The following is a 27,560-nucleotide window of genomic DNA, read 5'->3' as shown; positions in this document are numbered from 1 at the left end:
CTCTGCTGAGGAGGTGACTTGGAATTATGCTGTGATGGGGAGGGGGAACTGTTCTTGCTCTTTCTTACAGGAGCTTCCAGTTCTTTACAGCCTGTGTAGTATTGCATTTTTTTCTTCATTTTTGGAGAACCCTGTTCCAATAAAATCTTCAGTGTGTATGTGGGAGTACTGAAACACAGACAATCTCCTGTGGAAGAGCTTCTGATCTTACAGCGTAAGCACTCTGTAAATAGCAATCTCAGTTTTCACAGTGTTATGCAATAGCAATGCTGGTTTCCCAAACATCTCTAGCTAGCCTGGCCTTTTGCCATTCCCTTTCAAGATCTGTTAGTAACAGATTCTACTTGTAACACCTAAAAGAGGACTCGGGGGAAATCACAGTCCTCCTACTTTTGGCTGTCAGGGCCTCCATGCTCTAAAAATTCTGTCTGGAAGGTGGTTTGACAGACACCGTGGAGGGGAAGTTAAAGGCACGCAAGGGAGAGTGCCTGTCTGCACTTGCACAGGGCAGCAGTGCTATGGCACGTGGAATGTGCCTCCTTGGGGACCCTGCAGAGCCTCCCCTCTACCCCGTCACAGCAGGACACTCACATTTGAGAGATCTGGTGTGCCAGCATGGATTTTCACCTCTCTTCTGTCTTTTCCCTTCTGTTAGTTATACCAGTGTAATTCCTGTGCCTCCACTGGAGTTTCTCCCAGGTAATATCCAGTTGTTGTATGCTCAGGAACTGTGTTTATGTGAGTATTATTTGTGGTCAAACACATCAGAGGTTTAAGCTCTTTCTGGCCCTGCATTGATTGTAAGTCTTGTCCTTAGCACAGAGCTGCCGAGAGTGGTGCTCTGTGACTACCAACACCACCAAATTAGCAGGGTGCACTTATATTAATTATGTTGCTATAGCAATGTGGTACTTTGTTAAAATTGCTGAGACACCTGGTGAGGGATGGGGGCAGCACGGGGAAGAGAAGCTGGGAAATGAGCTTTTCTGCCTGCTAGCAAATGAGGACATCCTGTTAGATGAGAAGGAAGGATGTGATAATTTTGCTGATGTTACTCAAGTGTTCAGAAAGCGTCGCATAGAGCTTTGAGAAGTCTGCAAGAAGCAAGAAAAGTAGAATTTAGCTTATTGTACCCAACCTCTTTAAATGGCATGGGCAGAAAATTCTCTGCCAATTGTTCGGCTGATGTTTCTCTGATAATTAGGTTCATGAACAGCACCTAAGTGTTTTGACTTTTGCCATGATGAGAAGAGACAGCTTTGTTTACCAGGGAAAAAAGGGTGCTGTTCTCCATCATGTTAGCTAAATGTAATTTAAGAGCTTTCCTCATGCTTCTTCAGAGGACACCTGGTTGGAGCCCATTAGCTCCACACACTTTTAAGATGAGAGCTGAGGTCATGTTGTTTGCTCCTGTTCTTAACATAATGTAACACAAGAAACCTTTTTTCTATGGAAGTTTAATCAGATCTCAGCTGAAAGTCATGGATTACCTTTTATTACAAAGTTAATTGTGTTAGTTCACTGAAGGATCAGCCACCAGGGATTCTCAATTCTTGAAAATACCTTGCTTGGACATAGTAAGAATCTCAGTTTTTATCTGTCCTATCTCTGCTGTCTTTTGGAGAGGTGAAGTGGAGTGATCATGTGCCCTAAATATCAAACTGGAGTAGCCTGAGTTAAAGGGTATCTTCAGGGTTTCTGTTGCAGGGTAATTTGATATTAAAAAGTCAAACAGGAAAAATTTGGGCTGAGTTGTAAAGTACATTAAGTACCTTCAAGACAGAAATGCCAGCTGAGCAGAGCCCACTGCAGTTTCCCCGGGGATGAAACACTACAGTGAGTGACCTGATTTATTTGCATTTACTTGCATCATTAGGAGGCTTTGAGACTGATGCTTGGGCTGGGGAGAAGCAAGAGAGACAGAGCATGGCCTGAAATCCTGCTCCAGGCAAAACAAAGCAGGTATTCATGCAGCCATCCATCACTGTGTCCAAGTGCTTGGAAAAGCCTTTGCAGGAGAGCAGGGCCATGTCCCTGAGCTGTGCTGTGTGCAGGGAAGCAAGAGGCAGCACCCGTGTCCTGCTGTTATTCAGGGCCTGGAGGACAAAGCATTGCAGGGAATCCAGAGCAAGGGATGCCAAAACCTGGAGAGCCCTCGTGCAGGGGGTGGCCAGGCTGTGTCTCAGCAGGGCTCTGACGTTGGTGCTTTTTGAGAGCAGCCTGAGCTCCCAGTTTTGCCTGTAGAATAAGGGCAGGCTGTGAGGCTGTGGTGAAATGGGCTGTCTGAAGGGGAGCAGTGCCGGGGCCATCCCTCTCTGCTGGGTAAACTGCAGTGTTCAGCTGAGTGCTTAGCTAGTCAGAACTGCTGAGCTTCCTTTCCTTTTGTTCTTACGAGCCTTGGGGCAGGTCCCTGAGCACCAAGAAGCATTAGGCCACAACAGTCTTGGGCTACGTGGCAGTAAGAGAGCTTGTGTTGGGGCTGTTGAGGTGCCCTTAAGCTGAGGAAAGCTCTGTGAGTGCTGTCACTTGCACAGACTGAGCTCCATAGGAGCTGGCCAGTTACATGACAGCTTCTGAGCAGGGTCCCAGTTTACTTGAAGAAGAGTAGGACAAGAAAAAAAAGAGTTAAAATAGGGGGAAACAGGGTAACCATGTTCTTGTGTTCTTAAAATTTGAGTTGTTTTGTTTATTTTTAACCAACCCTGTGAACAAGTGTGTATATCTGATAAGTAGTGAAGTGGGCTGTTTCAAATACATCCACTGACCTTGCTAGAGAGTGTGTGAGTTTGTGCCAATCACTTATTATACTTTCAAAGGGAAGAGAACGTCATTAAAAAATAAGAAGTTTGATGATTGACTCTACTTTTGTTTTAGCTTTCGCTATCAAAGACTTTGTTAGTATGCTGAGGTTTTGGTTTTTTGAGGGTTTTGTTCTAGCCTATATCCTTCATGCTGTACCTGAAGAAAATTAAAACACACCACTTTTCAAAATCCTTTGATGTGGTGACACAGGGCATTTTTGTTTTGTTTATGGCAAGCTGTTCCTTCAGATTCTGGCCACAGTGTTTGCCTGAGCCAGGAGGTGGAAAGACGCTTTGGCAAGTGTGAGATCAATAAATCAGTACAGCTGCCATTATTCTGGAGCTAATAAAATGAGACACTCTGTGGACTCCTGAAAACAAATATTGGAAATTAAGTTTGTATCAGTGAATCAGCCTAGAAGTCACTTGCCTGTAGAGCCTGATGACATGTCATGTGCTTTAGGAGATAACAAGCAAGTACAACCAACCACCTGTGTTGCTTGGTTTTTAGGTGGATCTGATTCACAGGCTTACTGAAAATGGTTGTGGTTTGGATAAGCTGCTCCTGAAGCCTTTGTTTAAAAAAATAATACCTCACAAATTGACCAATTTTAGTAATTTGATAAAAATTATAATAAATCAACTCTTCTTCTTGGAAGACCTGTATGTTTTAGTTTCACTTGACCAGTTTTTCTGTATAGGAAAACCTGTCTGTTGGCAGACACAAACTCTACCAGTGTGAACAACACTGCACTGCAAAGTGCTGTTCATTTTTGATCACTCATATGTGCCCTTAGCAGATACTTGGTTCAACCTAACCATGCAAAAGAGGCTGTGGCATAAAAGTAGCTAAAAGATAATTGATGATGATGATCTACAAAGCAGGCTGACTGCTTTGGGTCTTTGTTACACAGCCTGTCTGATGGAAGCAACCTCCTCTTGACTTGTGCTGTTAAACAAGTTAGGGTAAGAGTAAAATATACTCCAATTTACTTTGCTGTCATACAGCTCCTTGAATAGATTGTTTTTGTAGGGTAGATTGTGCCCTTTGCAATATCCACAACAAAACTTGCTTAGAGAAATAATCGAGTTTGTGTTTAATGTAGAATCCTCATCTGTTATTCACAGATTGCCCTTCAGGGAAGCAGAAGAGGGGAAATGTCATCCACCCCTCCCAAGTGATGGCCAGGACTGTTGCCCTGGGCTGTAGAGCCTGGCAGACAGGACCTTCCATGCTTGCAGGAGTGGCTTGGGTGTTTGCAGAAGAGGAATTCTTTAATCGTTGTCCAAACAAGTGCATTTTTTGTGAAAAATCAGTTGAAAGAACTAAGGAAGGTGATGTGCTCTGGATGGGAGGACCCTGGGAGGTGAATGGAGGGGATGTGGTGCCACGGGGTTCTCTGGCAGCAGAGCACCAGGCAGGGCTGGGGAGAAGGAGGATGAAGAGCACTGTCTTACATTTGCTCACCTGTCTTACATTTGCAGCTGTGCCAAACGATTCCAAGTGTGCTGCTGGGTTTCCATATCTGTCCTGTTACTGCTGACTCCCAAAATGTCCTGTATGTTCTGTGCCTCCTGGTGCTTTCCCCTTGGTCATATGAAATAGCACCCAGAGCATGGGATAAGGGAGAGAAGAGGACGTAGGAGAAGCTGAAATGTGTGCAGCTGGTTTACTGTGATCTCCATCAGGGAAGGACTGGGTGCACAAAAGAGTTAGTTTGGTCTCTTCTCCCCTTTTAGATTTCATAGTGTGCCCACTAAACCTGCAGCTCTGTTGGCTATGAATTGTGGAGTCCTTGATCTTCTATATGCAGTAGCTTTTTTCCCCCTCAGTGGAGCAGTTGCCATGCAGCCTCCAATTTACATGAATGCTAAACAGAATGACACAAAAATGGTGTTGCTGTAACAAAACCTATTAATAGCTTTGCAGAGAGGCACTGACGCATCCCACATATAAGGACTCGGAATTAAAGCTGAGGAGAATAATCATCTGTGCAGACTAGGTTTTCCCAAGATGAGCAGTGGCTTTAAGTGCTCAGTTAGAGATGCTTTCAGAGGGCTGTGATTTTGCAGGTAGTTTCTCAAAATCAGGCTTGCTTGAGACGTCTCAGCTTGGGCTGACGCAGACTGAGGCAAACATCTCGACTCTCTGTGGGAAATTTTGGCTGAAGGGCTGCACTCAGAGCACTGCTGAGCAGTATCACAGGATACCTTCTGTTTTCCTTGATAAATATTGGGTTTATTTGACAACTGTTATTTCCAAACACAAAGCGATTTTAGCACATTTCTGAAGCAGAGCTCTGGCACTGAGAGGTGGTTGCGGATGGAAGTGCAGAGGAGCTGGTGCTGCCTGGGCTCCTGGTGGCAGTGCTGCATCCCAGCCAGGGCTTCCCATGTGCCTGGGTGCTGGCCTGCCTTCCCCAGGCGTCTCCCTGCCTGGACCTCTGCCAAGTTGGGGTGCATTTTACTGGTTTAGCATCTGGCAGCACTGCCCTGGCACAGCTGGATGTTGGTGAGTGGTGACTGCAGATCCTGCTGCTCTGAGTGCCCCAGGCAAGAGCTGGTGACTTCCAGCAGTGAGCCAGGCTCTGAGCTGCAGCTGGGCTTCCCACTGGTGACAAAGATTGCAAAGGATCCTCATTCTGGGCCATCCAGATCACACCAGCTTAAAAATGCCTGTCACAGTCTGAAATAAGTTACACCCTCATCTTTTGGGTCCAAGTGTGATACCCCGAGTTAAGCGTGTTAAGGTCAGTTTGTTGTCGATATTGTGCTGGGTAGAGGCTTGTAGGTGCTCCATGACAAAAATGTAATTGCCAAGAATGTTGGTTTAGTTCAACACATAGTGCAGAGCAAGGTTATAGTCTCTTGCTGGTCACCTTGGTAGAGCTTTGGAGTCTGTACTTCCTTTTTTGCAAATGTACAATCCCCATATTATGCTGTAATCCCCTTAATGGAATAAGTGCATATTTGAAATATGTGCCTACCAGAGCTGTCTCTGTCATATGAATTTTGCCGAAACCCTGCATTACTTAAGAAGGGGAAGCAGAGCCTGGTTTTGATGAAGCACAGGAGATTTTTGCCTTTTGGTTTCATTAAGGTGTCAAATTTATTAGGGTTGCCCAGTTACACATGTGCATAAACAGCCAGGTCAGAGGCAGGATCAATTGTCACTGATCTGGACTCAGATTTCAGAGCTGCACTGCAAGATGCAGGTTTCATGTGAGACACAAACATTTACCTTTGTGAGACAAATCTTTCCCAGTGTGCTTTGAGCTACTGCAGAACATCACACTGGATTTTTCCTGTGAACTCCATCAGGCTTTTTGGTTGTTACTGGTAGCCAACCAAACCATCTCTATGTGAAAGTGGGGCATTTACAGCAAAGGGTTGCACAAGGCATAATGGACAGACTCAACAACAGAGATGGAAACAGATGTGCTCTCAGTCCTCCAGTGCTTTACAGTAGGATTTGCCTCTGTTTCTCTAGGGTTGCCTTGTCATTTCCTTTGATATTTTTTTTTAAGCCACCTTACTGGTATTAGTTTTGTTTTAACACTTGTCAAAAATGAGATATTTGGTTCACTTCAGACAGCACAACGTAATTGTCTCATCTGTCAAGTGTTCTCAGTCAGGTAAGGTGTGGATATATCTTCTGAGAGGAGAGCACAGAAAATATGGTCTGTTCTCAGGTTTCCATTATTTCTTACAGGACACAGGTATATCAGTCAAGCTGCAGCTAAAATTGATGTGGATTTTGATTATGATGGACCTCTTATGAAGACAGAAGTTCCTGGACCACGATCTAGAGTAAGTTCCCAAAGTATAGTAATTTGGTTTGCTGTTTTTTATTTCGCTGTATCTGACTTCCTAGAAAACAGATTTCATTTCAAACCTTTAATCAGATATGAATAAACATTATTTCATAAGTCTACACCCATTTTCATCAGGAGGCTGAGAATAAAAAGCTCACGAATGAAATGTCCCTCTCTGAGAGACAGATCTGAATCTCAACTGCTAACTTCCCATACGGAGAAATTGAAAGCAAAAGAGCATCAGTTTGATAAAACATCCCATCAGGCTTGGTCACTTGTGCTCCTGCTGAAATAGAAGCTTAGTTGGCTTTTTATGATGTGAAATAAGGCTTTGGTTTTGAAATGAAGCAAGAGTTTCAGTTTGCTGGATGTTGTTTTACTTCTGGCAGACTCAGTATTTGTGCGTGTGGTGGGGTTTTGGGTTTTGTGGGTTTTTTTATTGTTTTTAATAGAAAGGAGCTGTCTTTCTAGAACCAATGTGCCAGTATCACTCCTGTGTGGCTCTGGCTTCTCTTATTTTCTGATTTCTCTCTTGTTTTCTCAGTTCAGTTGATCAATATAGAAGAGGCAGCTTTCCCTCTTTGGAGATTTACAGTTAAACTGTGTTTGCAGCCCGTTTAGCTCTGCATGCCACAGTTCATAGTGTTGACTGTAATATTTGCAAGATGCACCATGAAAGTTCCTGTGGCAAGTAGAGTTGCCTGGTAAGCACACAGGACTGCAAGGTTTGCATATGATTTATGGGATCACAAAAAAGAAACATATTCTCCTTCAGTGTTTACTAATTACATACCTGAAACTCTTTGACATTTGCTTTTCTACAGGAATTAATGAAGAAGCTGAACGGCATTCAGGTAATTTGTCAAGTTTTCTGTGTTTTGGGGGGTGTTACTACTGTGATTTCAGACCATACTTTGTATATTTGTACCAAAAAAGAAGGGGAAACACTGACTCTGGGTTTTCACGCTGAGTACATTATGTGTCATATGTTTACACATTTGAATAAAATCTTTTTTAGTATGTTTTGCATACTGCAGAATCATTTTTAGGCATCAGTGATTTTTCTTTCAACATATGTATTTAAACTATATGTATTTAAAGAAAAGCTTTTGAGTTGTTACATGGTAGCCAGTGAAAACAAGGTATATTTGAGCCTGAGTTTAAAAATATTTCAGCCTAAGTACATATTGCCTTCCTAAGAAGAGCATTACCTCAAAATCTGTGCTTCATTTCTGTAGAAGTACAGACTCGCCCTTTTAACAGTCCCTCTTTATAAAAACAGCTGTACAGTTAATTGCCATGCAATGACTATAATGTGTCTTTTTATTCTAGCATTAGGTACTTTTATCAGATTTTGCTCTATAACCATTAGCTGCACCTTCCTACACACTGCTGCTTTTTAAAGCACTAATTGTTTGTTTTCACCCTGAAGAATGCAGAAGCTGTGCACTTCTTTTGCAATTATGAAGAGAGCAGAGGGAACTACCTGGTAGATGTAGATGGCAATCGAATGCTGGATCTCTACTCTCAGATTTCATCCATCCCAATAGGTAGGAGACAGTAGTTGTACCAATATGTTTTCCTTTCTGAAGAAACTACAAATTCAATGCTTAAAGCCCACCTGCAGTACACAGTGATGCCTGAGAGAAACTCTAGTATTAATTTAAATATGCAAGTTCCACAATTCAGGTTGTCTTTGTTAGCTTGGATTTGTGCACTTTGTGATTCTGTGAAGGTGTGTTACTGTTTTGAACGTTAACAAGCATAACTTAAACATTTTCAAACTAAATTTTATGCTCTAGTTAACATTTCTGTCTTAAAATAAGTGAAAAAAGGAGTGGGCCATGTGGACTGCAATAGGATAAAACAAGCCCCAACACTGAGCTGTGGTGCTGAGGGAAAGCAAAGGTGTCAGCTCAGTTGGGCTGAGGAACCAGACACGAGGCTTGGCAAGTGCTTGGGAAAGTCAGCTGATGTCTCTGTGAAGCGTTTCAAGCAGAAGCAAGGCAGAGATGTTAAGCCCCACCTGCAAGGAACAGAGGTTTCAGTAGGAGTTCAGTTCAGTTTGCTTGTTCCTCGTCTGTGGTTCCTCTCAGTTGCTTAAAAATACAGTTCTGCAGAGGCAAAAAGAGAAGTTCTGGGTAATTTAAAAGGTAGGTGTTGTGCTGTGGGTAGAAACTGTGGTGACTCAAAGTCATCTCTACGGTGCTCCTTTCCTGGAAAACAGAGTTTAGTGGTGTTCAGGTTGTTACCAAATTTTTGGCATCTAAGATCTCGTCACTGCAATGGGTGATCACTTATCCCAGTCTCCTTTGCAGACAATGTTTTTGCTCTCACAAACACTCAGTAAATGTTTAATTATTCCAGAAACCTTCAGTGTTTGTAGCTTATTTCCCTCAACACAAGTTCTGGCTATTTTGTATCTTTTAGAGGCTTCACTGAGGTAACTTTGTCACTTCTCACATGGAAATAGGAGAGAGAGAGAGGAGCACAATGCTCCTCTGACATTGTGAGCGCCAATGACAGTGGCGTTGGATTTTAGTTTCTAGGAAGGGAGATGCATTTAGTGTTCATGATTTCCTATTCTTCACACAAGAAATGCTGATTTGGAGAAACCAGTGCTCAGTCACGTAGTCGAAGGACAGTGCTTACTCCAAAAGAATGAAACTAATGTTGCATAGAGTGTGCACTGAGGCTTTCTGACCTTCTGGTGCTTGATGGTGTTAGCATACCTCTTCTAATATAGCTTTGTGTATGAAATATTAAAGTATTAGGGGGGAAATACTTTCTTAATGGGCAGAAATGGGCAGGGGCTCCTACAATTTACTTTCTCTGGTTGACTGAAACTGGTGGCATAGATACAAGACTCCAGAACCTGTAACTGACCCTCAGCTAAGCCATCTAGTTCCTCCTTCACAGTGACAGTGCCTTCTTGAGGACCAGTTGGGTTTTGGTCCTAGGGGACACGTTTCTCAGTCCTGAAGCGCTTCACACATCTTCTCAGATAGTGGCACTATCATGTGTAGCAACAAGGAGTAAATGGAAATTTAATACTTACAGCCTGACCTAAATCTAATACACAGCCTTAATTTATATGTTTAAGTTGTACTGAATGACAACACTATCTGAAGCTGCCCTGGTTGCTAATAACATCCCTCTTGGTGACAGAGGTGGGGCCTGGACCAGGAGACCAAACCAAGAGCATGAAATGCTTGTTAGTCATCTGTTCTTATCTCTCTGAAAGTAAATCCAATAAAACCTTTTATGAATCTGTCAGGACTCCCCAAGATTTAATAATGATCTGCTGCACTAGAATATATTTATCAGCAGAGGTTGAGAGGTAATAAGTGTCTGTCTGGAGAGATAAGAATTAAAGTATAAAAAAGCCTCTAGGCAAAGATGCTCTGGGCTGTTTCTTGCTGAAAAACAAAAATTAAAACAGCTTTTTACCACATGTTTTTGGGCAGTTGTAGCACAGCATAGTCTTTTAAACCTGTAGCTAATCTATCTAATAGTTAGAAACCCCATGGAGCCAAATGCAGGAGGGGATGCTATTGACATGTTTACCATCCTGGAATAGCAAATGAAACAATGTGTTTTTCAGTGCTGGGAAGGTCTGTTTTGTCTGGGGAGACGCAGAGAGGTGCAGTTTGATATTATTGACAGCAGCCTTCTGCTCAGTTCAAATGGTTCTTTGGGCTTTCTCCATCTCATTATTTTAGCAGCCTCTAGTTTTTTTTTTCCTTTTGCAGACAGGCACATTCATGAGCCTGGAGGACGTGTACATTCCTGTCACACTGATCCAGACACGGCAAGAGTGATGGAACAGGTGCCCTTCTCTTAGAGACAGCTCAGTCACTTCTGAGAGTGGATTCATCAAGCTTAAAAGCCTTGTGCTGGTGATGGCAATGAAACAAGTTATTGCCTGTTTGCCATCCCAGCCCAGAGCTGTTTGACTTGTCTAGTTATATAATGGTTATTTAACCCTTTAGTTCTCCGTGGTGTTAGTTTATGGCTGTGAACCAGTTCAGTATCTTTCCACACTCCTACTCTTTCAGCAGCAGTTGGACTTTAAGGATTCTCCCTTCTTTCAGTGGGTTCTGTTTGAGGAGGCACAAGTGGAATAGGGAGTATTAGGAGGAGTTCCAGGCCACTCAGCCTGAAGTGAACGGGAGAGAGATCCTGTGTGGGTGAGAAAGGGTAAGTCATGGGTAACAGAAGCCTTGAGTTTGTGTTACATACAAAGATCTTCACATATTGCAACGCCAGCAACAGGATCACATGTTCCTATGTGCAATACCACAGTTGACAGTCAAGCTTCCTAAGCAGTGGCAGCTATTTACAGCAAACTTCTGTAAGGCTTGGGGATTTCTGAAACACTAGGTCTACTCTCAGAGGTGCTCCCAGTGGTAGCCACAGCTACAGCTCTCAGGGACACAGCTTTCAGCTGTGCCATCCCCTCTAGCCAAACAACAACTCTTCCCATGACAGCAGATGCCATGCAGATTTAGTTGTTGGTGTCCCAAATAACAGCTTTTATTATCTTCATAATAATTTTAACAGATTTAGCAGCATGACATGCAGCTAAAAACAATCTGGATATTTCCTTGTTTTCAGCTGAAATATTCAAAACTGAATTTATAATTGATTTGCTAGTGCAGTAGCCTAATGCTCCATTGCTCAGATGGGGTAATCAGGGCTGTTGCCATTCCACTAGAATGAGGATTCAGAGGCACAATAAGCTTTGGTATCAAAATTAGAGCAGTCTGACTTCTTGAGCAGTAGGGAAGATGAAGTTTCCAACTGTTTCTTCAAGAATATTTAAAATATAATGTGAATCTCTGGCACTGGCATTTCATACATTAGAAATCAGGCTTAAAATGAAATTTTCTGGGCTCCTTTGAAGGTTTGTTTTGGGTTTTTTTGCATCAGATAAATTGGTTTTACTTGTAAGCAAGTGAGTTATCCCATAGAATGTCAGTGGTTATAAATTAAGCACCTTTGTTGTATTAAAACTGAAGCAATCTTAGTATCTTAGTTTCTGAGTAAAAAGGACAAATTCTGACATCTTCTTCCTTTCTGTTTTCCTTACTTTGACAAACTTTTATTTGGACAAAAAAAGCTGGTCCCGAGAGAAAGTGAAAAGTGCAGGATCTCCTTCTTTAGCAGGAGAGAGCAATTTATCAAACAGGTTTTTTTGGTGATGCACAACAGAGATATGTAAATCTGTGACTGAGAAGGAAAGATTTCCAGACAGGTGCCTTGGAATAACTAATGGGATGTGGCAGGTTAGGGATCCAGGTGCTTATTAGTCTGTGAGGTTTAGGTGTCTGTGCAGGCAGCCCTTTCCTCCTGGTAGGATGGAGATGATCATGCCAAGATCATGGAAGAATGTGCACCTCCAAGCCTGCAAGTAGATGTGAGTGGTTTTATCCATGGGGACCTGGATAATGGTGAGGCTGATGTGTGCACATCTCAAACCCAGGTGGGCAGTGCCTTGGACAGGGAGTGCTCAGAGAGTGTTGCAGAGGAGAACGGTGAGAAGTGACATCCCAGAGCCACAGACATCAAAAAGTGCTGTCAAGCCATTGTAAAAATCCTGCTGGAATTCCAGGTTTTCTGTGTGCTGGGTCTGCCACAACACGTGCTCACTGCACACCTGAGCAGTGAAAGCAGCCCTGGGAGCTGCCCTGCACCCTGGGGGACAAAGAGCCCGTGCTGGTGGTTTGTTAGAGCTTTAGAATGCACTGAAATGACCATTCCTGAGGGAGCTTCCTCTGGGAAATCAGTAAAGATGTGGATTTTTTTTTTTTTTTGCTTGTTTATTTCTTATGGTCAGCTGTTAAAGGTGGGAACTGCATGGAAGAGAAGCATGAAGGGGGGAATATATGTTTCCAAGTTAATTTTACAGTGAGGAGAAGTCCAACCAGTTAAAAAGCATGGGGAGGGAGGCAAAGCTCTGTTGTGCCAGGAATAATCAGTGTGACACTCAAGGAGGGTGACAATTGCTGTGAGACCACAAGTGAATGGACACGGTGCACAAGGGGCTTCCCTCGTGGTCAGTGTCAGGAGCTCTTTCTGGCTTTGTGCAGTGGTCACTCCTCAGCAAGAGCCCCCAGCAGGTCAGGGTGACAGGGATCAAGAGTTGTAGCAGCTGCTTTGAGGTGGAGAAACTGGGAATGCTTCCACAACACAGGTAAATGGTGACTGTCAGAACAGTGACTGGTGGGCTGCACAGGCAGAAAGTGATCTCAGCTCCTCATTGAGAAAAAGAAGTTCAGACACTGCACTGTAGAGTAACCAAAAACACGTGGGAAACCTCAAAAGGAGAGTGAGCAAGCAGTTAGTAAAATCAGTCCTGCAGTACTTGGTAAAAACTATGATGCTTCCACCAGGCTTTATCAGGGAAAAGATCATTGTTTCATTTATTTTTGCATTGATTTTTAACATTCAGTACTAAAATATGTTTTGATTTTGCCTGACACAAAATTTGTACCAAAGTTCCACATAATAAAAGAGGCTTGTTCTACTTCAAAAGAAATGCTATTATTAGTAGTTAAAAAATAAGCAAGTTGCACAGAAACAGTCAAGCATTAAGTTAAGGTTATTTCTCTAGGTTAAGCTTTGCATTAGTTTATTGAAACCAGGTAGAAATAACTATTCGCTTTCTTTGTTCTTTTTAATTAGGTTACAGCCATCCCTCTCTGATAAAGCTTTTACAGCAGCCACAGAACCTGGTAAGTGAATTAAAAGATTAAGTACTTGCAGGAGTCCTCTCCCTCCTTGTTGTGGGCTTTCTCATTTTTTCTTAAAATGATAGTGAATGCTAATGATTCAATTTAATATATGATAGGATCTGCTTGCTGTATTGCTCACTAGATGAAAAGGGCTTGGTTGTGTTTAAGGAAACACCAAAACCTCTGGGAAGCTTTACAAGAAGTAAACATTTGGGTGATGCAAGCACCTGATATGTTTGCAGCCAGTTTTAAACCACAGTTCAAACATAGTGTTTCCAATTAACAATTTAAGGAATGTTCTAAGTGAAGATTTTTGAGCCTGAAACAAGCACAAGACTTTGAGAGGAAATATAACATTTTGAATGGGGTGCCCTCCATCTGGAATGCTGTGGGAAGTTTAGTTTCTTTTTGAAGGGTGGGGATAGTGACTGGTCCCCATCTCTTAAGTACACTCCAGCAGATTGTGAATGCTGAGCCAGCACGGCAAAGAAGTGCAGACATTTGAGTTCCCTGAGCTGATTTTCTTTCTGGTTTGCTCATTTCTTAAGGATGAGAAATTGTGCCTCCCCCAGAACTAAAATACTTCAAGTTTAAAAAAAAAAAACAACCAAAAACAAAACACACCAAACCACCAGGCCTAGAAATGCTGGAGTTATCAAAGGCAGATCTGGATATTTCAGAAGGACTAATATTTCTAAATACTTAGTGTTAACTCATAAAAATTATTTCTGAGAATAATATCTTCATTATAATGCAGCAGTCAGTGAAGTCAGATCTAAAAAACAAACAAAACAAAAAAGAATAAACAAATTAAAAAAAATCTCAGAACCAACAAAAACTCCAAACCCAAGAAGTCCTGTTGTCTGGTGGCAGTTGGTGATTTGCCCACTGGGGAAGGGCAGGTAAGAAGCTGCCAGCTCTAAGCCTGTGGTAAAAGGAACTCCTCTGAAGTGGCACAACCAGGACCCCTCTCTCCCATGTACAAGCCCCAGAGCTGCCCTTGGTACCCATTGTGATTTCTGAGACCCGCCTGGCTCAGTGGGGAGGGTGGCAGGGAGCCAGGGAGCCTGTGCCTGGCTGCACTCAGGATCTCTGGCAGGCTCTGCCTGGGCTGGGTGTGGGCAGGATGTCAGGTCTGCAGTGCCAAGAGCACTGTGAAGAGCAGAGCTTGTGCCAATCTCACTGCAGACAGTGTGTGCTGGGGCTGACTGCAGGTAACACTCCAGCTTTGTGGGGAAAGGACTGCTCTGAGTGAGACACACCGAGGGAGGGCTGTGGCTAATGCTGGTGATGGGATCGGTGTTTTCCTGGAGGGACTTGGTTTGGTTTGTCTGCAGTGTTCCATGTACCCTCTTTACAGCCATCTATAAAGAACAGAATATGCATGTTTGTTTGAGCCCACAGCAGCTTGATGTCAATGTTCTGTTTTTCTCCGTTTTGAGTATCTCATTAACTACAAAAAAAGAAAAATGCACTTTTCTGCGTAATGGCGAATGTTGTCAATTGGCTGTGACAGCCCATAATCAAATTCACAACAAACTCATGGTCTTGTATCTCTAACTTCATTTGAAAATGTACTTCTAAACTGAGACAGAAATCAAGTAAAATTTCTCACAGGTACTAAACAGAAATTTTGTGTTATTCTGTCAGTAACATCCTTGCTTAGGTTTTCTTTTAAGATGCAGTCTATTGAAACAATGTTTTGGAAGTAACAAATGAACAAATTACAAAGTGGTAGCTCATACACTGTTATATCTTGTGTGATATTAGGTTCTCCCTAAGAATCATGATGAAATGTCCTTACAGGTACAGTGTGACCACTTCCACCTCTTGCTGTGGTTCACACGTCTGAACAAACAAGTTCTTATACTGAAGGATGCCAATAAATGTGCAAGTTTGAGCTGCACTGAAAATATGAGTGTTGTGGAGGAATCAGTCTGTCCCCTCTGGAGGCCCATTAAGAATTAAGCCATCAAAGCCGAGCCTTTAGTGTCAACAATTCCTTCTTCAATAAGAAAAACAACAAATAAAAAGAAGAGCAAATAATGTTGCTTTGCAGTTGGCAAAATTATTGAGCTTGTCCTTTTCTCAGCAAATTTAATTTAAAATAAAAAGTAGCACAGTGTGAATCAAATAAGATTACCTACAAAGACAAAGAGCAGCGATGAATCGATTTTAATCCATGACACTTAATTGAAATTAATTGCATAAATGTGACTTTCATCTCCATTAGTGAACTGGGGAGACTGAGGGGATTTTTCCAGAGCTGATCCTTAGAAAGCCCTGTGTGGGCAGCAGGCTCAGCTTTCCCACCAGCTGCTGTTCACTGACACCAAAATTACCTTTCCCGAAGGTCTGGATCCTGATTTGGCCAGTTCACAGGACACTGAAGTTGGAAGGAACTCGTGTGGTCTCTTGCCCCCAAATCCCACTGCAGTAGTATCTGGAGGATGTTTTATAACCACAGTGTTCCAAAATGGTCTGTCTTGTAGCTCAGTAAGGATGAAAATGCTGCTGTCCTAATTGAATTTAGCTACTTGAACTGAAGGCAAGTAATAAAGGTTTTAAAGCATATTTCCTGTGTGTAGCAAAAAATTGAGATTGAGCAACTGAAGTGGCAATATTGAAGAGGAAATGTCAGTATGAGTTAGCATGCACCTTTCCCAAGGTGTCCTGCAAGAACAGAGTAGTAAGGATTAGACAGAAAAACGTAGTCTAAGGTGTAAGTATTAGTCCCTGGTTTAAAACTCCATGAGCCGTGATACAAATTTCTGCCAGGTATTTGTAATTACAATGAACTGTCACTGCTTTGATATCAACATACTTTTCATGTGATAGAAGAACCTAACAATTCCTCTTCCTTTGTCTTTTTAGAGCACTTTCATCAACAGACCTGCCCTAGGGATTTTACCTCCAGAGAACTTTACAGAAAAACTGAAGGAGTCTTTGCTATCAGTAAGTTTGAGACAGCAGTGATCAGTTACCATGTTCTGTGTTCAGGGATGTGAGCACATTCAAGGGATGTTATGGATTTTAACAGGGAACATTACAGATTAGCTGTTCATTCATCTGCCTTCCCACTGTGAGGAATGAGGTCAAACCTTTTTCCCTGACTTGACAACTGAGTGTGAGAACGTGGCATGTCAGCCCTGTGTAGATGCAGCCTCTTATTTCTGAGTTCAAGAACTGATGAGAAGACACATTTTCACTTACCTCCATTCCCTGTGCTTTCATAAGAGAGAGTGGGATAAGTGGCTTCTGTGTCTTGATTTCAATTTGAAGATCCTTGGCACTGAAGCTGAATCAATCCCTCTCATCTGCAGTTAAAATTGTCTTTCCTCACCCTGGGCATGGTTGGTCTCCCACTACACTGAAGTTCATGATGTTAAGGGCTAATCACTATTATTATCACTTGGCACTATATCTGTGCTCCATTTTTTTGGAATAATTTTCTCTCTTGCTTGACAGGTGGCTCCCAAGGGCCTGTCACAGGTAATGACCATGTCTTGTGGATCCTGCTCCAATGAAAATGCCTTTAAAGCAATATTCATGTGGTACAGGGTGAGTAAAATATTAAGATGTTTTTGTAGGTTTAGTTGTAAAAATGAGTATTTATTTATCATCAGAACTGCTACTGTAAAACTAAGTAAGGCTTGGAGGTTGTCTTGCTCATGATGTTCCTTATATTCAACCTAGTATAAAATCTTTATTAAAAAGTGTTCATCTGAGCTGTCACTTTGTATTGACACAACTTTAGAAATTAAAAGGAAAATGCAGATTGCAGTCAGTATGTAAAAACCACAGTCAGTGTCTTCATTGGCTCCAATCTGGAATACCAGGATTACTGACTTGTGGTTTAGCCATAAATGCATTGGTTACAACTAACTACAGGAAAACTCTTGTTGGGTTGTTTGGGTTTTTTTGCAGAACAAGGAGAGGGGCCATAATAATGTCACAAAAGAAGAACTGGAATCTTGCATGATTAACCAGGTAACATTTGTTCTTTACCACACCTACAGATGTACCCTTGGCTCGGGCTTGCAAGGGAAGATTGGGAGGAAAAATTGGCTTTGCTGTATGTGAGGTGGAATTAGGGTTTTGTAAATTTAGGAAACTGTGAAATACAAACTGCTCCCAACAAATATCAGTGAGCCATCAGGAATACGGGGGGGGTCCAGCATGGGGCAGCCCCAGCCTCTCCTCACTGAGCTCCCACAGCCCCGATGCCACCCCCTGGCACATCCACGTGCTCCTGGTTTGTGCAAAAAGGGGCTGAGTGTGCTGGATGCTCAGCCTCATGTGAGCTCACATGTGCAGGGATAAAATTCCAAGGACTCATCAGTATTAATGAGGGGGTTTGGGAGCTCGGGCAACTTTTAGGGGGTGAGCAATGTATTTGTAACAGTTTGCGGTGCCCAACGGCTGAGGAGGAGCTGGGTCAGGGTGCCCTGAGGGGCTGCAGCTCAGGCTTGGCCATCTCGTGGTGCTGTGGCCTGGGGGTGTGTTGGGGGGGGTGTGAGCCCCTCTGTGACCCCCTTGTGTGCTCTCCTTGCAGCCCCCCGGCTGCCCTGACTATGCCATGCTCTCCTTCATGGGCGGCTTCCACGGCAGGACCATGGGTAAGCTGTGCCTTGTCCCTCCTCAGCCCCTGCACTGACCCTCAGCTCACTGTGCCTGTGGAAAAGGGGGATTCCCTCAGACACATAGTACTGGAGGAGAAGCTGTAGGTTCGTTAAGCTTTGCCCTGGAAGCCCCACCAATACTGAAACAGAATATTTGAGTGACAGTAGGAATCTATTTTATATTTTTTTTTAATTATTTTCAAAAGGTCTCTTATTGTCATTCGGAATCCAGAGTTTCCTGTCTGTATTCATGAAAATCTAACTCCTGGGGGAAAATTATCACAATATACAAACATGATGTCACTCACTTTTACCATTTTATATCAGCTCAATCCCTCTTCAGAGCATGTTACCCGAGAGTGCTGTGCCTGTGAGCTTTGTGAGCAGTTGTCTTTGGACAGGTGAAACCCAGCTCATCTGAGCAACCTGTTCAGACTGACAGAGGTTCTCCTGTCCTTCTGGAACAGTGCATGGGAGACTGATGCTTACAAGCTAGAGCAATCCACTTAGACCTAACTAAACCCAATTGCCCAGTATTTCAGAATATAAAGCAAAAAGAGCAATTAAGGTAATTCTACTGTCATGCTGTCAGGCAATTTTTCACCTCTTGGTAGCTTTTTTCCTTTATTGTTCTTAGACAGGTATTATTTTAATTTTTGCTTCTCTGGATTTAGGTTGCTTAGCTACAACTCACTCTAAAGCAATTCACAAACTGGACATTCCCTCACTGGACTGGCCTATTGCTCCATTTCCAAGGCTAAAGTATCCCCTGGAAGATTTTGTGAAAGAGAATCAACAGGAAGAAGCCCGTTGTTTAGAGGAGGTAAAAAATTCACTGGCAGCTTTCTGTTGTTTTTGATTTGAAATAATGAATAGTGTTGGTAGGATTAGTGCCTTTCACTAAAAGAATGTTTTCAGGGGTTGGAACAGCCTGTGATTAAAGCAGCATTCAGTGTTGTTTACAGTCCATTTGTCCTGCCTGGCAGAAGAGAAGCCAGCTGGGGCTGCACGAGTGACACCCCGGTGAAATCCCACACGCAGGACAAGTTCCTTGTATCCCAGTGAACTTGTCTGCCAGGCCTTGCCAAGGGGCCGTGGACTAAGGGATAACACAGCATGGATGACCCTCTCTGCAAAGAGAACCTCTAACAGGATTTCAGGCTTCTCAACTTTTCCCTGGCAGGTTCTGGTGTGAAGTTCTGATCCTCCCTGAGGCTGCAGGGAGTGGGCGGGCAGGGACACAGTGCCTTCCCCAGCCTGGGAGAAGGGAAAGCTGGGCAGAACAGAGTTTAAGGGAGGAGAACCATCTCCAGGTACCAGAAGCACAGGATTCCCTGTTGAGATCCAGAATCTCCGGCTTCCAAGGGCTCAGTCTTGAGAGATGGCAGAGGGGAGCAAGGAACTGAACTGGTGCAGAGTGTGGAGAGTCACAGCCAGTGGCAGGGAGGGCTGTGCAGGGATCCAAGAGACCACTTATCCACTTATCCAAACCTGCCTCAGTCCAGAAAAACAGAAAGCATAGCAGATGGCTTCCCTGGGGTTGCTCCATGACAGCTTTAAAAAAAAAAAAACAAACAAAAACCAAACCAAACAAAACCCGAACCAAAACAAAAACCAAACAAAAGAAACAATAAACCCCAAACAAACAAAGAAAAAAGCACAACAAAAAAATAACCAAAGGCCGAATGCTCTCCTACCAAGTCTGTGGCTTGGCCCCCTTTGGAAACCATTGCTTTTCACAGCCTGCACGGGCTGTGGGCCCTGAAAGCTGTGAGGGGTATTTCAAGTACAAATACATCACTAAATGCAGCAACTGGCACTACAAGGTTAATGAGGATTCTCTCTAATTCCCTTATCAGCAACAGGATTTCTGCACTATTTCATCCGATTAATTTTAATGTATCTGAAGTGGGTGACTGGAAGAAGTAAATTTTCCAGATGACCTTCTGTAATACATCAGCAGAGTTTTGGGTTCTGACACAAAATCTGTCTCCTTCCCTGTTGCTCAGGTGCAACAACAGCAGTGGCACAGCTGCCCACCACACTGCCAGCTGAACCTGGCTACTGCTTCCACACCACTGTAGATAAATGTGCAACTAGTTACAGTGTGTTTAGGACATGATTTAAACTTAAGTGTTATTCAGGAACAAGAGGGCCATGTTAAATCCTGGAGGAACTACTTGTTAATTGCTTGTGCCTCCTGACACCTTCAGAGCCAGGAATGTCTTGGAAAAGTTGAAGCTCTGTTGCTGAGATTGAATTCTTGCTGGGAGGAAATGTGTGAATGTCCTGGAAGGAGAATGTATCATAAATGTTTGATTTACAGGTGGAAGACCTGATTGTAAAGTACAGGAAAAAGAAGAAGATTGTGGCTGGAATCATTGTAGAACCAATACAGTCGGAGGGTGGGGACAATCATGCTTCAGATGACTTCTTCAGAAAGCTACGAGATATTGCCAGAAAGGTAATAAAACATTTCATTGGTCATTCAGTAGTAGCTGAACATGCAAATACTTTTGGGTGTCTCCAGAGGCGTTCCCCCCACCCCAGGGACTTTGGGAGCTTCACAGGCCTCCCTAGGAGCAGTCAGGGTAGTTATGTACTTGTAGTCAGATACAAGCAGCCCCTGGTCTCTTCCATTTGATGCACATCTAATGGTTTCCTTAGTCCAATAAATTACCTTCTAATTTTGAGGTGAGAGAGAAATTACTTTGATTAATTAACTATGAACTTTGCAGTAGTGTTCTTTAAATGATAATGCCAGAAGGTTCAATTTCTGAAGAGGAGGGTTTGGAAAAGGGTAAATTTTTAATTACAAGCTTGTTTTTGACTGCAAAAAAAGCTGAAACACAACTTGAGTCCAACCGTAGTGCTGATGTTCCAAAAAACAATGAAAAGGACAGATGTCTTGATACTTGGAATGTGAATTTACCTGTTTAGAATTGATGGCCCTCAGGAAGACCTGCTCCATGCTTTTTTTTTACCCTCAAAACATCTGGGTGCCTATAGAGAAGAGCAGAGGTGACATTTGGAAAATTCTGTTCTGCCGTGAGAAAAAGCAGCTTTTCCCATTATCATAGAATCATTTAGGTTGGAAAAGACCTCTGAGGTCAATGAGTCCAACCATTAACTGAGCACTGCCAAATTCACCAATAAACCATGTCCCCAGGTGCCACATCTACACATCTTTTAAATCCCTCCAGGGATGGGCACTCCACCATTGCTAACAGCTGCTCATGCAAGGGTGACATGGTAAGTAATGTAAAATGGAAAGGGTTGCCTTGTCTGAAATGAGGTGCTGCCAGAAGTACTTACCAATTGTTTTTAATTGCAATATCATGATATAACTTATCTCTCTGTCCCAAAGTTTTAACAAAATAGTCTTCCGTGTATAATCCCCACGTTTTCAGCTCACATGAGCAGCTCTTTCAGCAGACTTGTCTGAAAAGGCAGCTCTTCAGGCCCCCAGGCTGAACAGCTCATGCTGCTGGTATTGCCTTTGTGCCACAAATGACAGAACTCAGATTGGGGGCAGAAACTTCTTATTTAAAACAAAGCTTCTAGAAATGACACTGCTTCCCTTGGGGGTTTTGAAAATGCCACCTGTGCTCCTCCTGGATGTTTTCAGGTACCCTCTAGACATGTTCAAGACTATATAAAACATGTCCTTTGTGAGTTTGGGTAGAAAATAAGTTTCTAGTGCCTTTCTGAAAAAACAGGTGAATTTTGAATTGTGAAATCTGTCTCACAGTGAGTGGCATTGGTGGAGGGGAGATTAGAACAGTGAAGGGAGGGGAAGGAGGGATGTTGCATGTCATTGGCTTGTATTTCTCTGTTCACTAAGGGAGGTATTTCTGTTTTGTAACATTCCCTGCTCCTCCCCTCTCTCCCCACAGCATGGCTGTGCCTTCCTGGTGGATGAGGTGCAGACGGGAGGTGGCTGCACAGGAAAATTCTGGGCGCACGAACACTGGGGCCTGGATGACCCAGCTGATGTGGTAACGTTCAGTAAGAAGATGATGACAGGAGGATTTTTCCACAAAGAGGAGTTCAGGCCAAATGCTGTAAGATTTTCAATGAAACAAACTCTGTGCTGGTTGGTGACCCACTGAGGAGTGACTGTAACCTCTGAGGAAGGGACAAGGTTTCCTTCTGCAATGCAGGTTCAGCTGGATGGAGCTGCTGTTTCACAAATGCTTGCTGTGTGCTCACACAACAGCTGTCATCATCAGTTCTTCACTTGTATTCCAGTTGTTGTCAGTCACCAAGGTCATAAAGCTGGTGGGGGGAGTGGAGAACAGGGTTTAGCCTCATGGAACTAAACTTCAGTACAAAACCCAACCTCAAACTGACACCTTTTCCTGCAGGGCAACTTGAGACCTTCAGAACTTGTATGTCAGCATTGCAGATTCTGTCAGCAAGATTTCCTCTTCACATTAATGACATTATAGATGCAATAAATGAAAAAAAAAAAAAAGTAAAATTAAGGAGGACAACATAAAGCTTGATGTAAAACCCATATACATAATGCTGAATTCCGTGTCCTTTATAGCTGTGTTTAAACGAGATGTCAGAGCAGCAAGACAGAGTGCACTAAATGTGAAGCATGAAGTAGTCACCCCGTGTTTCAGCTCAGCAGAGCAGTGGGATTTTGCTCTTACAACAAAAAAAGGGAGGCTTGGTGAGATTAGTGCATGCCTTTTCATACACCAGATGTCTGCACTGCCAGTGTGATGCCTTGCTTTTCTTTATTAGAGTGATTTGCCTGTTAACATGTTCCACAACTCTCTTCCCACCCTTTCCCAAGCCCTACCGGATCTTCAATACCTGGCTTGGAGACCCATCCAAGAACCTTATGCTTGCTGAAGTCATCAAGGTTATTAAAACAGAAGACCTTCTAAACAATGCAACCCACGCCGGGAAAGCACTGCTGACTGGGCTGCTGGATTTGCAGGTAAACATCTGGAAGGATTGTAAATAAGAAAAATAAATTTGCTGATGGGGCAGGATCTGACCTCGTCCAGTTTAAACACTTGGACTGAGGAACTCCAGCTGGGGACTAAACCATAATCACAGCTTGCTGGTTTAGGTACTTAAATGCAAGTTGAATAACTGTGCATCTTGGGTTGAAGTAAACTTTCTTTTACTGACTTAAGAATGTTGGGTTTATACAGCTTAATCCAAAATAGAGGGTGACTCCCCAAATATCTGAGTGTATGAACTGCAGTTAGTTAAATTACTTTGTTAGAAGGTTTTGTTACCACAAGGACCTGTATTTCATCATCCCAAAGTTCTTTTTAAAGGAGAGTGGTTTCATATTTTTTTCCAATTCTGCTGGGCTGTTTAAACAAGAAAATTGCAGCTTTCCCTCCCTTGACTAAGGGAAATTCCTCACAGCTTCTACTATGGAGCCCCATAGGAGATGGAAAGTCAGACAGGCATTTAAGGGTAGGCTTGGAGGTGTTCTCCTCCCCAAAGGCATTTTGCACAGCATAGTCCCAAACACAGTCTCTGCTGTGTGAGCAATCCAGCCCCTGCACTCACTCCACTCCAGCAGAACCAGGAGGCAGCAGGGTTTCCACCTGGCAGAGCTGAGCTTGCCACCAGGTGCCCTCTGTTCCAGCACCTGCCACGGGCATGTCTCACCTCTCTTTGCAGGCTCGTTACCCCCATCTCATCAGCAGAGTGAGAGGAAGAGGAACATTCTGTTCGTTTGACACTCCAAATGATGCAACTAGGAACAAGTTAATTACAATAGCCAGAAACAAAGGTAAGAGAGTTTGTGTGTGTGGATGAGCTTCACGTGACAAACAGTAGCATAGGTAATGCTCCTGAATTTTCCTTTTTCGGATGGTGTATGTGTACTACAGCATCAGAGGAGAGAAGGGAAATGACAAACAAAACCGTATTTAGAGTTTTCTGGAAATACTTGTGTTTTCAGAGACTTCAGACCAGTACATTGCATGGTGTGTATATTTACCAGGCTCTATAGGTCTGGTGTTACTGGAAGAGATCTATGTAGGGCAGGAGTTTTTGTGACATCAGCCATATAGTCCTCTGCAGTGACCTCAGGTATCCCTGGGCATGGCTTCCAGCTACAGACAGGCCCTGGAGGGGATCCTCAGGATCCACACCTAACTTTCTCTGAATTTAACTGTGTGTGGGCCCTGGATTTGCTGCTGTCCATTTTTTCTGTTACTCTTATCTCTTGAAATGCATGATGCATCTAAACTGTGGTGAAACCAACATTTTAGAGCGAAAAATACACCATTTTCTGTTCTTTGAAACTAAGGCAGCAGGGAGAGAAGGCAAGCAGTTTGCTTCATGGTAGAACAAGGCTCTGCTTCGAGGCAGGGTAAGCCCAGCTCAGTGGCTGAGTTCTCATCTCAAATAGCTGATTTGGGGTTAAAAAAATTGCCATGTATTTAAAGTACTGAAGGAAGAGGTTTGCTGGCATGAGATATTTTAATTTTTTTGTAATTAAAAATGAAGTAGTTTAAAAACAAAATTGCAGGGAAACCTCCTGTGTCTTATTGTGGGACCAAGATACTTAACCAGTGGAGCTGAGCTCTGCACTGGGTGGAGTCTTTCCACTGCTGTTGGAATTAGTCCCCATACTCCCAAGTGTACAATATATATTTTATACAATATCTACAGACACCCACAGCATTCTTTTAAGTTTCTGTGAAGTTTGATGTCCTTCACACCACTGGCCACGTGCTGTATCATGGTGTGGTTAGCAGGGATTTGGGGAGCTTCTGTTGGCCCCCCACAGTGAGGTGACCCTCAGTCAAGAGACCTGCATTTTTGTGGACACTTGGCAAAAGTGGAAATGACTATAGAGGACTTATTCTGTTCCTGTTTCAGGTGTTGTTCTGGGAGGCTGTGGAGACAGATCCATTCGCTTCCGTCCCACACTGATCTTCAAGGACCACCACGCGCACCTCTTCCTGAACATTTTCAGTGACATCTTAGCAAACTTCAAGTAAAAAGCAGTTCCCTCACACTGAACAGCTGATTATGAAATTAGTTTGCATTAATTCATGTCTTCTCTACTTACAAGATAAGTGTAAAGTCATAAACCGAGGTTTGTGTTCTGTGTGTGATCCTGCCCAAGGCAAGCTGCTCCATGCACACGCGCCCCAGGCAGAGCGTTGGCACTGGTCACCAGCAGGTACACGCAGCTGCCCCTCACTGTGCATCCCCTACAACCTGTGGGCCTCCCTCTTCTGGCCTGGGCCATGCCAACTGCAGACTCCTCTCTCCAGCCGTGGCCCTGACTATCCATTCTCTGAACAGGACCCGTTTTCACAGGTGACCCCGATAGATTTCCGTCCAGTAACAGCAACAAGGGTGGCCCCACTTAGGAGCCACGTGCCTGCCATGTGGGAAGTGCCATTCTCTGATGGCAGCTGGAATAAAATCAGAGTTTCGAGGAAAGCTCTGCTTTCCAACCACTGCCAAGCACAGTGTTTTACAGAACGATTTCCAGCCTTTTTCCCTCGAGTACAGACATCTGCCCCACGAGGTGGGTCAGGGCACTCCCTGTGCCCAGCCTGCACATGCTGCTTCAGAGGCACCGGTGCCCTCAGCCACACCTGCAGCGCTGCAAGTGGCACTGAAGCACTTGTCCTGTTCTCCTCATCATGGGTGAGTTTTAAAACTTGTGACTTCTCTTACAACTTGTACAGAGAAGGCTCTACCCTGAAGTATGTAATTTGACAAAGCTTAGAGAACCATGCAAAGCACATTACTTCCACTTCTGCCAGCAATTCAGAATGATTCCAGATTATTTTACCATTTGCCCAGAACACACAATAGCCATTAATTTATCTATTACAAGTTCTACATGAATACTTGAGGTATTTTATAAAATTACAGCAGAAATGCTTAATCTTAGCCATTATCTGGTATCAGAGCCACTACAGCGAAGGCCTAGTCCTAACTGCACATTTATAATGCAAAGTAATTCTATTTTTGTTCTAATAGTATATTCTAAATCATTGATACTTCAGAGATCTTCTAGAAAGCCACAGGATCAAAAAAAAAAATAGTGTCAACAGTTCATTAATTTGTTTCTCTTCAGAGAATTGTTTTGGATGTCTCTTTACTGTTTGCTTAGGGCTGACTTGAACTAGATCTGGTGCCTTTCTTTTCTTTTTCTTGGAGGAAGCATCTGGATTTTGTTTACTAAGTTTAACTTTCTGTTGTGCACCAAAAAACAGGGACCACAATGGACTTTACAGTTGCCCTATTTAGGACCTGACCACAATTTTTAAGTACATAATAAGAGACAGAGCAGTTAAAAGATTTACATGTTTAATACAGCTACCAAAATGTGAAAGGTTTCTTACCTGCTTTGAGAAGTGTTCATCATGGTTTTCCCACTTTAGAGTATGGTGTTGGGAAACCCAAGTACACTCACTTCTGCCAGTTGAAACCCAGTGGGATTTCTGTAAACCTCTGCAGAAACCAGAATTCTGGTACCACTGGGCAAAACCCGAGCAGGTTTTTGAACAGAGGTTGTAGAAATCTGGGGTAAGGACCAGTAAACTGGTGTTCAACAAAACCTCATTGCCATCGCTGTCCTTGTAAGCATATTATCAGCAAAAGGAAAGTCAAACCAAGAACTGTATTTGACAGCATTTTGGGAATTAGTTTGTTCAACATATCAGTGCAGTAGTTTTAGTGAATGTCTCTAGCAAGTCTTGTACTTTTACAGAAGCAAAGGTCCAGTAATTTGAAGTCTTACCACATCTTCACTTTTATTATGACTACTCTAGGTGTTTTTATAATTTTTACTGACACTCAGTAACTGTATAATTGTGTACAACATGTTGATGAAATCGTTAGAGAATACATAGAAAGCACTGCAGCTGAAGCATATAAAGTTAATATTGTTTACAGCATACTGTGGACAGTGCCAAATAAATGTTTAACAAATACTTAACTACTACACTTCATGGTGTAACTAGTAACTGTACACAGATTCATAACAAATGACATCTCATGTGTAATCAATATTCTTAAATAAAATATTTATAATTGAACTTCTGCAGGGCTTTTAATTTTACACCTAGTACATGCCTGAGCTGAACCACTAGTGCATATTAAATACATTCTGAAGATAAGCCTCCAAAAAACAGTGTATTTGTACAGCCCACTGTATTTTGCTGCCGTGGTGTTTACACCAAGAACATTTCTCTTTTCCTTTTGATATTGCTGTGCCACACAGTATCAGCCAAAATTTAAAATCACAGAACCCCAAGAGGAAAAGTTCAACATGAATAAATGGTAATTCAGGGTTAGCCTGTGCACTGAAACAGCAATTTTACTTACCTGCATCTGCTGATCCACCAAGAGACAGAGGTTTCAATTTACATGAGGAAGAGACAGGGAAAAGAACACTCCAGATTATTGGTGAGGGTCAGTTTATTTGCCACTTTCAAATGAAGTAACAGCTAGAAGAGTGGTGTAAGGGGTTAACTTGCTTCTGACAATTCAAAAGATCTGTTATGTGTTACAGGTAATAGGTTTGGCTCTTTCTCAGGTTTAAATTCCTCCCTTCTACTGAGGTTTTGGAAA

General features: G+C 42.9%; 1 protein-coding gene across 2 annotated transcripts in view; it reads left to right on the top strand.

Annotated features, from left to right (window-relative positions):
* The window catches only part of ABAT (4-aminobutyrate aminotransferase), a 52,976-nt gene extending 25,951 nt beyond the window's left edge, over positions 1–27,025 (top strand). For both annotated transcript variants that reach the window (XM_027742311.2, XM_027742312.2), the window contains exons 3-16: positions 6,514–6,611; positions 7,441–7,470; positions 8,049–8,166; positions 13,304–13,353; positions 16,228–16,308; positions 16,822–16,914; positions 17,281–17,343; positions 17,909–17,972; positions 18,650–18,798; positions 20,302–20,439; positions 21,872–22,039; positions 22,783–22,929; positions 23,634–23,745; positions 24,843–27,025. In XM_027742311.2, the coding sequence (XP_027598112.1) occupies positions 6,514–6,611; positions 7,441–7,470; positions 8,049–8,166; positions 13,304–13,353; positions 16,228–16,308; positions 16,822–16,914; positions 17,281–17,343; positions 17,909–17,972; positions 18,650–18,798; positions 20,302–20,439; positions 21,872–22,039; positions 22,783–22,929; positions 23,634–23,745; positions 24,843–24,964 (1,433 nt within the window). In that variant the 3' untranslated portion in view covers positions 24,965–27,025. The remainder of the gene's footprint in view (positions 1–6,513; positions 6,612–7,440; positions 7,471–8,048; positions 8,167–13,303; positions 13,354–16,227; positions 16,309–16,821; positions 16,915–17,280; positions 17,344–17,908; positions 17,973–18,649; positions 18,799–20,301; positions 20,440–21,871; positions 22,040–22,782; positions 22,930–23,633; positions 23,746–24,842) is intronic.
* Positions 27,026–27,560: the final 535 nt, after the last annotated feature.

Source organism: Pipra filicauda, unplaced genomic scaffold (assembly GCF_003945595.2).
Source record: "Pipra filicauda isolate LSUMZ 115617 unplaced genomic scaffold, ASM394559v2 scaffold290_size937220_pilon, whole genome shotgun sequence".
Taxonomy (NCBI): Eukaryota; Metazoa; Chordata; class Aves; order Passeriformes; family Pipridae; genus Pipra; species Pipra filicauda.
This window is presented reverse-complemented; position numbering and strand designations above follow the sequence as displayed.